This window comes from Lycorma delicatula, chromosome 1, assembly GCF_047948215.1.
Source record: "Lycorma delicatula isolate Av1 chromosome 1, ASM4794821v1, whole genome shotgun sequence".
Lineage (NCBI taxonomy): Eukaryota > Metazoa > Arthropoda > Insecta > Hemiptera > Fulgoridae > Lycorma > Lycorma delicatula.
Genome location: NC_134455.1, coordinates 68643942 through 68658090, shown reverse-complemented (window position 1 = coordinate 68658090; position 14149 = coordinate 68643942). Strand labels below are relative to the sequence as shown.

The window sequence follows — 14149 nt, the reverse complement described above, 5'->3', positions numbered from 1 at the left end:
TATTAATTGCTAGTTTGTAGAACCTATTTTTAAATTTTTTGTGTGCTTCGTGTGGATATAAAATCAATTTATTAGACAGGACAATAGACAAAAAGAGATAACTTCGTTTATTTTTTAAGGACAAATTTAAATGATGAAGTAAAATTGTATCCTTAATAACTCTTGGAATTTTTCCCTTATTATAAAGCGAATTTATTTGGTTCAAACTTAGCAAAAAATACTCAGTGAATGGTGTAGTTATTTAATAAAGAAAACATAAGCTAAATCAAGTCCAGACGATCGATTCACTCATATAAAAGCTATATAATTGTCAAAATAATTTGGCTAGGCATATAGAAATTAAATTTGCGATAAATATTATATTGGGCAGACAGGACGCACATTCAGTCATAGACACGATAAAAAAAAAGTTAATGTTACTATAACAGCAGAAGATAGGTAATAGATATAGATTAGATTATTAACCGCATAAATTTTACATATAGCTTAAAAAAAAAAAATCTAACTTTATAATCTAATAAAATCAAGCTTAGATAAAAATTTAGAAGAAAATGTACATTATAAATATACGTGTACTATTCACGTCAAATATTAAAGTTGTTTCCAAATGAATTTGCTAGCCGTTAACATGAAGGTCGTTTAACACTCCCTAACTAAACCACCAAATAAAAAACTAATAAAAGATCAAAAAAATATCTTCTGGAAGCATTAAATCAATAAATTAAATCTGAAATTTTTTCAAATTTAAAAATAAATTAACCAAATTTTCTCACACATCTATTAATATTGTAGTATAAAACGTTTCTATGGATATATAAAGATAAAAAAAAAAAAAATTATTTTAAGGCCACTCGAACACTGGAAGAGATTACGAGCGAGAATCAGATCACGCGAGTATCGTAGTAAGCCTCTGATCCCAACGCAAAGAGTGTAATGGAACCGCGTCCATTGCACGCGATCTTGAGCGGCTGACCTGCAACAACTGATTACAACAGGCAGCATCCCCTCAGATTGGGATTTATCCCTCGTAGTCGCTAGTATACTACGGTTCGTTCGACTTGTTTTTAATCGTCCGTGTGCCTTCATAAACAAATTTTTACTATATAAACCATATTATTTTTACATATTTCACATGGATATTGATAATGAAAAATTGATCAAAGCAGTTTGTGAAAAAAAACCTTTGTGGAATAAGATAGACAAACGTTATTATTCTCGGGATATACAACGCAGAAATTGGGCGAAAGTTGCCGAGGAAATAGGTGTTAGTAATGGCAAGTATCAATATCCAAATTATAGTATTACTATTTATTTGAAATTTATTTTATATTTATTTGTAATGTATTTATAATTTTGATATTATCTGGAATTTCTGTTATAATATTAACTAATTAAAAATTATAATAACTGCATGTATTTATTATGTCTTCACAAAAATAAGGCATAAATTTGTCTCTGATGACATAAGAAGTAGTGACGCTTCTATTTTTGCTATTAAAGCAAATCGCTTGGGTGTATCATTGGTTTTTGATTGTTGATGTATTGACGCAGTGTTTCCTCTATATTTTCTTTAGCGATGACAATATTATGTATCCTGACCCCATAGGGGAAGTTTACATGACCCCATGTGACAGTTTCGGTGGCCACGCCACCCCAAAAAAGCTCCGTACTTAGCCCTTATGGGCTTTACCGGAGGTGATTTTCAGTACCTCGGTAATGAAATCTCTGTCTAGCCTCAGCCAGGATGCCACCGATGCGAAAGCCACAAGCGACATTCCCATCGACTGTAAACTCTCATACTACTAACAAACTCCAAAGAAAACACATCTAGCCAAATCAATAACATTAGGGAAGAGATCATGCGTATAACGCCCACACTCTGTCTCATCCCATCTGCCATGCCACAGGACGACACCATGCTGTTCTACCTCCTTTATTTTCTCCGAAGTCAACTCATCTTCTTTCTTTTTCCTGTTTAGCCTTCGGTAACTACCGTTCAGATAATACTTCAGAGGATGAATGAGGATGATATGAATGAGTGTAAGTGAAGTGTAGTCTTGTACATTCTCAGTTCGACCATTTCTGAGATGTGTGGTTAATTGAAACCCAACCACCAAAGAACATCGGTATCCACGATCTAGTATTCAAATCCTTGTAGAAATAACTGGCTTTACTAGGACTTGAACGCTAGAACTCTCGACTTCCAAATCAGCTGATTTGAGAAGACGCGTTCACCACTAGACTAACCCGGTGGATTAAGTCAACTCCCTTCTTAGCAACATAACGCTGCTGCCTCTCAGAAGCATTCAAGTCTATCGGTTTCACTCCTGCGATCACCAAGATCGCCTCCCGAAAAATTGTATGGTAACCACCCGATGCATCCTGACCCCCGAAAGAGAAGACACTCGCCTTGTGACGGATCTAAACTCCACACCATCCTTTACGTACCTAGCCCTGAGGGGCTTTACGTAAAGGAGGTCATCTTCAAAGGCCTCAAGATAAACTCTATCATGCCTCTGTCCGTAATGTCACAATCGATAACAACGTTCAACTTGACGAGCGAGCATTGATACGAATTACAGAACAAATAGAAGCACGTACCACTGAAGTCCACGCTGAGTCATAACAAGTAAGTTTTTACATTTCAATCAATGACGTTTCAAGAATTTGAGAGTATCGTGGCATCAAGGTAATTTTACATCACAGTCTGTAGTTCAGTGCTGTGCAATGATGTTGGCTGTCCCCGAGCACGTGGACTACCAAAACCTTGGATAGAAATATGATTGAAGGCGATAATATGTGTAGCGTATGTCAGCCTTAGCCGAATTAAATCTAGCGATGGACTAAGGATCGAAGAATTGGATAATTCCAAATTAACAGGAACTGATGATTAAATTACTGCAGTGATGATGCATTATCAGAGATGGATCGATAAGAAATCTTTTATAAAAACGTTTGTCGAAAATTGGAATAGTTATTTAAGTAAACGGAATAAAAATTTCACTATTTCGTTACTTTGTATAGTAAATGTTTGAAAATTTGTTTGATATTTTATAAATATATTAGAAATTTCAATATATGATGGGATATTTTAAAATCCTAATTAAACTCATGCATTGTACGATAGCAAGTTTTTTAAAATTTTGAAAAATCTTTGTAATATTATTTTTTTTCTTTATTGTTATTATTTAATTATTATTTATCGTAAAATTTTTGTTACAATCTGATTCGAACCGATGTGCCGTCCCCTTATAAGATCCAAATATTTCATTAATTAAAATATCATTTGGCTATATAACTCTGGAACCAATTAAAATACGTACCACTTATGACATATCGTTGAAAAGCTTTCAATGAGAGCTGATTACTGGAGTTAGTGGGCCAGGCCTGGACACCAAAAGTGTCCAGCTTTTTTGGATACTTTTGGTCCAGTCGATCAAATGTGGAGGTGTACAACTAGATTTTACAACAAAATTCAAAATTTCAACATCCTAGAGCTAATAGTTTTTGAGTTATGCGAGATACATACGATCAGACGTGACGCCGAAACTGGTCAAAATGGATAGTTCCGTTGAAATCTGAAAACCGAAATTTTTCGCGATTGCAATAATACAAGGCAGTAATAAATGATGAGTAAGCATTTACATATTTTTGAAATCTTAGTGTTGTAATAAATTGTTTAATGTTTAGCTGAGATGATTTTAATTGCTTTTTGTAATCTGCTATTCTTTTTATACAGTTGAGTCTTTGATAGAAATATTGCGATAATTGTAAAAATAAAAATATATGAAAATAAAAATACCAACAGCAGTAATAATAATAATAATAATAATAAAAATAATAATACACACGATGTGTATTACTGCTTTCCCGTAAAATATTCATTGAAACTAAATGTAATGTTGTAAGAAACTCTCTGCACGCTTAAATAATAGTATTTTTGGGCTAAATTTTAATTGAAATTATTGAGAAACAATCGTATAATCTAACTTTAAATATAGACAATTTTTATCTCCATCGGTCATGATTTTATAGTAATTCAAATTCTACGTTCTCAAAAAAAGTGCAAGAGTTTTCACTTTTCACCCCTCCTCCTAAACTTCAAACGATTGGCGATAACTAAAATCGACCGAATCCAGTTAGCGCAAAATTAATTGCAGTTTCCGACGATACCTTCATTTTTATCGTGCGATTTTTTTAACAAATACAATAGTTTAAACACAAGCGCCGTCTTTCATAGCAACCACTATAGTGCTAATGATACGTACTAAATGTGCATTCAAAAACTTATCGCGCTTTTGAAAGGCGCTTATTAAAAATTTTTTTGTGATAGCTCAAGGTATGATGCAGGAAAGGTATCATCAAGTAAGCGGATATGTTTCATCCTCCAAAATAATATACGGAACTTTTTTTATATTCTTTCCAGGCAATACTACAACCTTTCAAAGATTCCGGACAGTAGGGAATTAGAAAAGATACCACTGTCATTCTCCTTGCCGTATGCGCCCACGTCAATTATAATGAACTTGTTATCGGGCGCAGCATAGTATTGTCACACAATGAAGTATTGTTTGTAATTTCTGAATACTGTGCCAGCATTATCTAGATTTCGTAATCACACGTGTTTCACATCTCAGTATAATCCAGGAATTTCCTCCTACTCCAAAACTGTTATACTACAAACTTCATTCGTTCATCTGTAGCGGAAATGATACGTGTGCAGTAGCCAACGGTTTCCAAATCGCCTTGAATTTTGCTTAACTATTCGTCCAACTATTACACCAGACTTTCTAAATGATTACCCTCAACGTTTTAAATTAAGACACTGCTAATATAAATAAACGTATCAAAATATTTATGTCGTACATTATTTCATTTTTAGTATAACATTATGACAATTATCTATTACAATTAAAGATTATTTCAAATTTCATTAAAAATAAAATATCTAGAAATTGCCCAACTTAATTAGAAACATAATCTATAGGAAGGAGTACACAGCGGAAATAAATAATGATTTTATGTTATCATTTCTCAGTCAATAAATTAACGAACTAAATCGTAATATACTGTAATTATTTAATATTGACTATTTATTCAGTATTTTACTGTTATCTCATGTCATTAAATTTTATTGCTTACAATTTATTATTTGTTAACTGTAAATTATTTATTATCAATCTCGTTCAGGAAAGGGTTTCCGAACTTAAACTGCAACTCTGTGTTAGCTACAGGCTTTGGCTTTCGGTGACGCGTGGTACAACAAATTGATCAAATATTTTCTCTGCTTTTTGGTAATTTTTTTTTTATTAAAAGTGAAAAATAAATTGAATTATGATTCTTTAAAAAAAACTTGCTTTGGCTACCTAAAAATAATTTTTTTCTTGTTTTTAGTGGAAGAGGTAAAGAAAAAATGGAAGGGGCTTCGAGATACGTTTCGGCGAAACTACAAAAAGATCTACAATTCCACTGAAGAAGAACATAAAGAACTTTCCTCTTCAATGCCGTTCTTCAACCAAATGAAGTTCCTTTCCGGGGTAGTGGAATCTAGAATTCTCAAAGGAAATATTACATATCCACAAAGAGTTGCTTCCTCGAGTGGAAAAGACTCCTCCAGAAATGTTAAAAACGTTTCGGCTTTACCATTGTTAGAATACCATTTTTCAACAGCTTCACAACTAACTAACATCGATGCAATGAATCAGCAGAAGCGTAGCTCACCTCCTGAACCACCGAAAATGAGCCCCCTAACAACCGAAACCATACACCATAAGCGAGAAAGATTCAGTGATTCAAAACTTGATAATTGTAATAAAAATAATCATAAAAAAGAAGAAAAAAAAATACGATTATCTGCTGAAAGTAAAGACTTAAAAGACAACAGCGACTGCCAATTTCTGTTAAGCCTTCTTCCGTATATGAAGAAGGTTACTTGTAATCGAAAATTGATCGTGAGAAATAAGATTCAGCAAGTTTTTATCGATGAGGATGAACTACATTACACTTCTACACAAACGTTGTCTTCCTACACACCATATCCGTCTTCAGGGTACTCGTCATCCCCATCAACCTAGACTACCGAATCAACAGCGGAAAGAAGCTCATCTGAACACACTGTTGGAACGGGATCCAACTCCGTCAGTATGGGCTTACGATAGTTCTTTAATAACTATTTAAATGCGCCGTAACAAACCGGTATTAAAGTAATATATTTTTACGAAATTTAAAAATTGCAGTGCTTAAAAGCTCAGAATTTTAGCGACTGCAGAGATTAGAAATTAGAAAGTTTTTTCTTCTGTGTTGTGTTAATGTTTTAATGTTGATTAATAAAAATGTTAATGTTTTTAATGTTAATATTTTTATTGCTCATTAATGTCCAAACTATTAATACTTTTTATTCATAAAAAGTATGAAAAAATAAACTTTTTCTTACCTTTACAGATAAGCGTTCTACATGCGTTATTATTTTCCTGAAATTAAAGATTTTGCTAATGATGGCTCTATAGCATTCAACATGTAATGAAACGTCTCTGGCTGCATCCGATAATAACAATCAAACTCGTGGGGGTCTTTCTTCTGATCGTTCTGCAGATGATGGAATTCGCCCAATGACTTCCTTCTAGCAAGGATTGGGTTTACTCAACAACGATGTCTCCTTTTACGAGTTTACCTTGACGGCTCGTCAAATAGGGACTAGTAAAAAAAGTAAATATCCGCAGCATACATTTCACAATACTTCATAAGATGGTCAGTAAGTATTTCAGCAACTTAAACAAACTACAACAGTATAAAAAAAACTTCAGACACCGATACTAAAAATACCGTATAAGCTTTTTACAAACGTTGACAGTCGCGCAAACTAGCCTGTAAAGGACGTTCCCAGTCTCTCATAGTTGGCTGCAGTTGCGTGATCTTATAGTTGCTTCTAGTGGACAAGAAGGCGTACTGTCATTAACAAAAAATAGAACGCAAAAAAAAATCATAGCTTATGAAAATAAGAAGGCGTATTTTTTACTTGTAAAAAATTAATTCTTAGCAAATTGTTGTACAAATTCCGTATACAATACCTTTGTTGTAAGATTTAAAAGCATCATTAATCAAGCTACGACTCTTCCTTTTATTTTCTGTGGGAATTTCCCCTCAACATTCATCTCTTATATAACAAAGAATATTTTATACTTAAAATATTACTAAGCAAAAATGTTAATTTGTCAATTATCATATTCCGTAGTAATAATCTTCTATAATATTTTAATCGTAAAACATTTATGTTTTATGGGTTGAAAAATATAATTTTCTACAATATATTCGTCTAATTTTATTTTGATTAACAACATTACGTTGATCAGCATATCGTGAATAATTTTATATTAACTAATTCATTAGCCAAAAATAAGAAATTTATTTTTACATTAAACGTGAAAATAAAAATAATTACATGGATATTTGCTTAAGACGGGTCCCTTTACTATATTTACCTTAATTCTTCATGTTTCCTTTTAGATCGTCTATAATTGGTTTTTGACCTACCTTTTTTTATACATTTTACTAATTCTTCTAGCAATGTTTTAATCAACCTTTCATTTTACATATCAACCACAATAATTAGTTTTCCTATTCTAGATTGTTCTAATTAAGAATTTTTATCGTTTACTCTATTCATTATTTAATATTTAACTCTAGTGAAAATTAAGTGCATTGACAGTGCCCATATTTTCAAACGCCTCGAGTATATTTCTTTTTATTATTTTTTATTATTTTCTGAGGGTACTCAGAAAGTACGCTCCCAACAGGAAAATTCTTAACTCCACCTTATTACACAATAAACTTTTCTTTCTGTTAAGTGCTTCCTTACCGATTGATATTAGGTAGATTTCATAAGAAAGCTACCTATTGTAATGGGTACTATGATTTGAATTCTGGAAAATTTTGACATATCTTCGCGTTTCACATCCCCTACACCCCAATACCACCGTCGGTTCAGGAAGGAAGTTTATAGATTTACATATATATAAATATATATATATATGTTTCACTTTCTTGTGGATACGATAACCGCCGTAATTTTCCGCCAATCACTTTCAAATTTATACTTAAATAAAACGACACAAAATTTAATTTATTTTTTTTTTTTAATTTTAATTAAATTTTTTCGTTAATGGGCAAAATCGGACCATGTGGGTGGAAATGGGAGGGCTTTTCTGAAAAAAAACAAATATCGCTATAACTTTCTTATTAAGTAAAATATCGAATTCGTTTAAAGTTCGTACTATTCTTTGGATAAGGGCCTAAAACGTATCTAAGTAAAGATTTTTGATATCGCCAACCATTGGCCCAGGGAGAAATGGGGTTTCGAAGAAAAAAAAATCATACCTCCCTTAATAGGCACAGTATCGAATCGGTCGTTAGTTCTCTAAACATTACCTAAAATTTTTGTCTGAAACAATTTTTAATATGACCAATCCTTACTCCAAGAATGACCAAAATGTTGCTGGAATTGTAACAAGATGGAGCTTCTCGTATTCTAAACATGTGAAACTTTTTTTCACATGCAGCCATTGTCGAATTGAGTAAATTTGAAGTTTAAGGTGGAAATATTTTTTATCCACTACTTAGCACCGGTGAAATCTACTCCGCCTTCCGGCGTGCCGAAAGGCATTTTTTTATTTTGTTTTTATTTCTTGTTCGCTTTTTCTAAACCAAAAAAAAAAATCTCCTGTTAATGTAAAACCTAAGTATCTGCACTGTATTGTTTGTTCAAAAACTACTTATTTTGTGTACTTTTTCATATACTTATTGTCGCCTATTCTAATTACTTTTTTCTTAACATAAATTTTCAACTTGTTGAAAATCATCTGTTGAATATCCTATTCTTTAACATTTGCGGAATCTACTTTCCTTTCTTCAGTTTTGAAGCCTACATGCTATTCTAGGGCAGTCTTTATCATATCTTAAATGTAGATATTAAACAAGGTTGGGAAAAGGCAAGCAGATTGCCTTTCTCTTCTTCCTAGGTCAGACCACTCACTTTCTATATCCCGTAATATCATTTTTTTTCTGATACGGGGTCAATTCTTTAATTAATCTTCCATATTTCTTTTAATTTTTAATACTTTCGTAATTTATCTCATTTGACATGGTCGTATTCGTTTTTCCTCTTATCTATCAAAGATAAACTTAATTTTTTACGTCTTTCTATGTGCATGTCACCAAGCTTTTTTTTTTTACTTATTTTTCTGCTCAGAATACACACATGAAAGTAAAATATGCATAGAATGAAAAAATATTGATGTGGACATCACGGCCTATTAAATTACATATACACATTTTTTTAATACGAAAAGTACATGAAATTTTATTTCATTAATTACTTTTGATAATTTTTCATAATTTTTCTTTGTTGTTATTATTGAATTATTATTTATTGTAAACCCGTTTTTACAATTATTAATAAACCAATATATTTAAATTTAAAAAAAGGTTAAAAAATAGGTGATGAAGTCGGATTTGAACCGATATCCCTCTCCTTGTAAGATGAATATTTCATTAATTAAAATTTCATTTGGCTATAACTCTGGAACCAATGAAAATAAGTCCACTTATGATATATCGTTGGAAAGCTCTCAATGAGAGCTTATTACTGCAGTTAAAAATTCAATAATCCAAATGTTTTGGATTTTGGGTTTTTTTTGGACACATTTTGTTCAATCGATTGCAATCAAAAGGGGAGGTACAAAACTAGATGTTACAACTGTTCTAAATCTAAAATTTTAACATCCTACGGCTAATCATTTGAGTTATGAGAGATACAAAATACCTACGTACATACATACGTATGTTCAGATGTCAAGCCGAAACTAGTCAAAATAGAATCAAGGATGGTCAAAATGGTATCTCCGTTGAAATCTGAAAACCTTTTTTTTCGCGATAACAATATACTTCCTTTACTTCGTACACTGAAGTAAAAATGGATGGTCCTGTAATCTTAAGATTTTATTACTTCATGCTGTTTTGGTGATGGTGTTCTGAAAAATATTTACCATATTTTATTGTTGAAAATTGCATTAAGCAATTTCGCTACCTCGTATTCATAGGACCTATTAATGTACAATTTGAATTTTTTTTTACACGACTGCCAAAAAAGAAGTGTAATGTATTGAGGGTGTATGTATGTATGTTTGTTTGTTCCATTATAGCAGCTCATCGGCCGAACCGATTTAAATGTATGACTCGTGTATATGTGTGTGTATATATATATATATATATATATATATATAGATAGAGTAGTGAATATTTTCCGATTGAAGTACAAACTTTAATGAATTGAATTAATAATGCTGAGCCTCTATCACTGTGTGAGCTGAGTTTGAACTGAATGATTCATATCGATCTAGTGAATATTATTACAAAAATAATAGAATTAAAATTAAGTTAAATTAAAATTTTTAACTAATATACTCAGAAATGGACCTTACTTACATGACTGCACGAAAAGGAGTGTAATGTATTCAGGGTGTATGTATGTTTGATCCATCATAGCAGCTCAACGACTGAACCGATTTTGATGTATGACTCCACGTTGGAATTCTTACGTTATCGGAAATGTCATAGGCTATATAAATATTTTTAAATACATTTAAAAAATTATACACTTACAAAAATACTATATAGAAAATTGCCACCCCCACGCTATTTAATTATCTTATATTATTAATTAATCCTATTAACGAGCAATGTTTTATGTTTTTGGCAGTCGTATTTTTTAATTTTTAATATTTACCTCTTGTATGAATAAAATATTTAGCGTAATATTTTTAAATAAATTATTTTAATTATACTAATATAAAAATCTAAAAGTTTGTTACTCAATTTTGATGAATTATATTTTCATTTTCTCTCTTTATTTAATAGAGGAACATTTAGGTTACAAAAAACCGTAAATTGCAAGCAGCATCCAGAGTTGGTGAGATTGGAGATCACATTATAAATGACCGTCTAAGGGCTCAAGTAAAGCATCAAATAGGCGTGCAATGTCGCTAGTATAATGTAATTCTTATATATTTTAATGTTTACAAGAGTAAATGCAGTGAATTAGTTATGTTTATCTAAATTTACATCGTCTGAAATAAGAGAAGATAATGTAATAAAAAAATAAAAATAAAAAACAGAGAAGATTGTTTGAGTTGTCTGTACACGTTCACAACTAGAGGATGGGAAAAGTCACAGCGTCTACCTCATAAGCACTTACATTATATCCATCCCTTAGGCTGCATTACCTACTGATCAGAATTTCTGATTTTTAATTTCCATATTTATCAATATAAATAAATTTTCTCATAATGATTTTATTATTTAAAAAAAATTAAATTATGCTTTTAATAATAATAATAATAATAATAATAATAATAATAATAATAATAATAATAATAATAATAATAATAATAATAATAATAATAATAATAATTACAAAGGAGAATGGAAACTTCCAAAAAAGATTTTTAATTATTACAAAGGAGAATGGAAACTTCCAAAAAGTTAGTCCATTCTTAATCGCAAGAGAATACAAATTGTGCTGGTGGTCCCGTTAAAGAATCCAAAAGACTTTTAATGGAAAGCCAGAAAGTCCAGGCGTTGAAGAAGATCGGTGAATTTGCGGTTTCTGTCCAACCGCATAGCACACTGAACTCATCCAGAGGAGTTGTTGTTTGTTGCGATCTTCTTAATTGTACAGAAGAAGAAATTGTACAAGAAATGTCGAGTCAGTGTCGCAGACTAACCATGCGAAGAAATGGTGAAGTTGTTCCTTCACCCTCGCATGTTTTAACATTTAATAGGCCGAATCTTCCTGAAAAGGTACGAGCTGGCATCCATCGGCTTGATGTACGAGCATTTATTCCGCAGCCGATGAGATGTTTTAAGTGTCAACGATTCGGACACACAGCAGCTAGATGTGAAGCGCAGGAAATATGCATATGTGGAGAGAAAACATATGAGGGGGACCCATGTAAAGACCCTCCAACCTGCGTTAACTGTAAAGGGCATCACAATTGTCGTTCAAGAAACTGCCCTACATATAAATTAGAAACAGCGATTCAGGAAGTTAAAAGGCTTCAGAAGGTCAGTTATCCTGAAGCGAAGAAGATTGTTAATCAACGTAAACCACGACCATCGACTTCTTACGCAGAAGCAGCGGCTGCCCCTTCCACATCTAAACTTAATGTGGAGGAGTTGCTTAACACGATGGCACCAAGTCTTGCGACAATGATTGAAAGAATCATTGATTCAAACATTGAGTCGACTCATCGAATGGAACAAACTAAACATGAGAAGGCTCACCCTCCGTCTGACGCCGTTGACATGAGAGACGCACCAGCACAGTTTAAATCACCAGCTAAGCCTGCGATTACTGAGCCACCAACTGAAGTAAGAATAAAAAATCTTGACTTATCTAGCAAAGAGAAACGGATCACTCTGTCGTCTAGTCACAAGCTTAAAGAAATAGTGACAAGAAAATCTGAATCTACGGAAATGGAGGTGCAAGTTATTATTGAGAAACCACCAGACGTAGAGAATATAAAACCTGTACCAATAGAGCTTCCAAAAGCGCAAAGATCAGCTTCGGTGAGAGCATCTATTTCAGCTGGACCCAGTACTGCAGTAGAGATAGAGTCCAGCTCATCCGCCGCGGAGACTGCATCGCTTATTAGTTTAGATTCCCTAGCAAAGATGCTAACAGCACCGACGAAACTTTCATCAACTGACGTCAGCCGCAGAACGTCACTGTCATCTGAAAGAGAGGAGACGATGCCATGTCTGAGGCCTCAGATACGCTGTCATCAGAGGTTGAGGCCGTCAGAAGAATGGAGAAACGCAAGAAAGGATGGCCGAAAGGAAAGCCTAGAAAGTAATATTCTGGATTCGAAGTTAGAAGAACGTAAATTTTTGAATATTTTTGATTCATAAGAAAAACCTTAAAAAAAAAAACTCAAAAAAAAAAAAATAATATAATAACAGCTATAGTAATAATTGATTTTACAAGATTCAAAACTGTGTAAGTATTCATCAGACTAGTGTATATTTCGACTTCATATTACCGAGGTATTTGTTCAATTTTATTTACTTATTTATTTATTCACTTCAGAAACTTTTTCTACCTTTTACTTATTGATTAAAAATGAGTTTATAGTATATGAAAATATCCAAACTGAATAAAAATTCCGATCGTTCAAAAATTTCGCCCTGAAAGGTCGGTTATGAGTGATGTAATGGTGAAAAAATATTAATACCAAAGCTTCAATTGAATTAACCAGAGAATAAATGGAATTCGAGAGTTTAATTTTTTTTTAAATCTACAGAACTGCATAGATTTTGTTGTTTTAATGATAACTTAATGCAATTGAGGTACAGTGTTGTAATTAGATCGTATAAAAAATAGAATTTGTTGTTCATTATCTTACTTGTTGTTAGTAGTATTGTCTGTTCTTGAAAGATTATTACCGACATATTACCGACATTATGTTTTTAAAAATTTATTTTCCGCCCTATGAAGATTTTGGGTTCGTATTACTTTCTCTATATAGCTCTGTTTTAAATCACCGCTACCAGACTTCTCCTGAACTTAAATGATTTTACCTGACCTACAATCTTTTGAATTGCAGTTCATCCTCTGACACACCACACTACCGATTGATCATCCATCCGCACGCTTCATTCTTATTCCTCCTACTCTAATGCCTCTAATTTTTTTCTATAATTATTTTCCCAAATGTACGTTAAATGTTTTTAACGTACAATATCTCTGACTTATTCCTTTTTCAATGTTCATTATGATTATTACTAAATATTACAATATTACATAATATTTCAGCTGGTTAAAGATTTGAAAACAAATTGAAACGTGTGCAGTGTTATATTGATGTTGAAGGAGGCATGTTCAACACCTTTTATAAAATATTCCAGTTATTGTAATATCCATTTCATTAAAATAATTAAATAAAAATACAAAGTAATAATTAAGAAAGTTTCGTCATTACACTTTTATAATCTCAGTGCGCAACAACTTTCCGAAAGTATTGTATAACGTAATTTAAGGTATTAATTGTGTAATTGCGATAATCGTTTTATCATTTTATACAAATATTAACTTTTG

The 14149-nt window shown here is 32.2% G+C and overlaps 1 protein-coding gene across 1 annotated transcript; it reads left to right on the top strand.

Annotated features, from left to right (window-relative positions):
• The first annotated feature begins 1132 nt into the window (after positions 1 to 1132).
• Positions 1133 to 6177, top strand: LOC142317530 (uncharacterized). Its single transcript, XM_075354090.1, has 2 exons — positions 1133 to 1274; positions 5395 to 6177. The coding sequence occupies exons 1-2, from the start codon at positions 1133 to 1135 to the stop codon at positions 6072 to 6074; spliced, it is 822 nt and encodes a 273-aa protein (XP_075210205.1). The 3' UTR covers positions 6075 to 6177.
• The last annotated feature ends 7972 nt before the right edge of the window (positions 6178 to 14149 follow it).

Bases quoted from the DNA above. Each gene is read 5' to 3' on its own strand.
- LOC142317530 (XM_075354090.1), top strand. From the start codon at position 1,133: ATGGATATTGATAATGAAAAATTGATCAAAGCAGTTTGTGAAAAAAAA. The intron at 1,275-5,394 runs GCAAGTATCAAT...TCTTGTTTTTAG, and splicing joins GGAAATAGGTGTTAGTAATG to TGGAAGAGGTAAAGAAAAAA.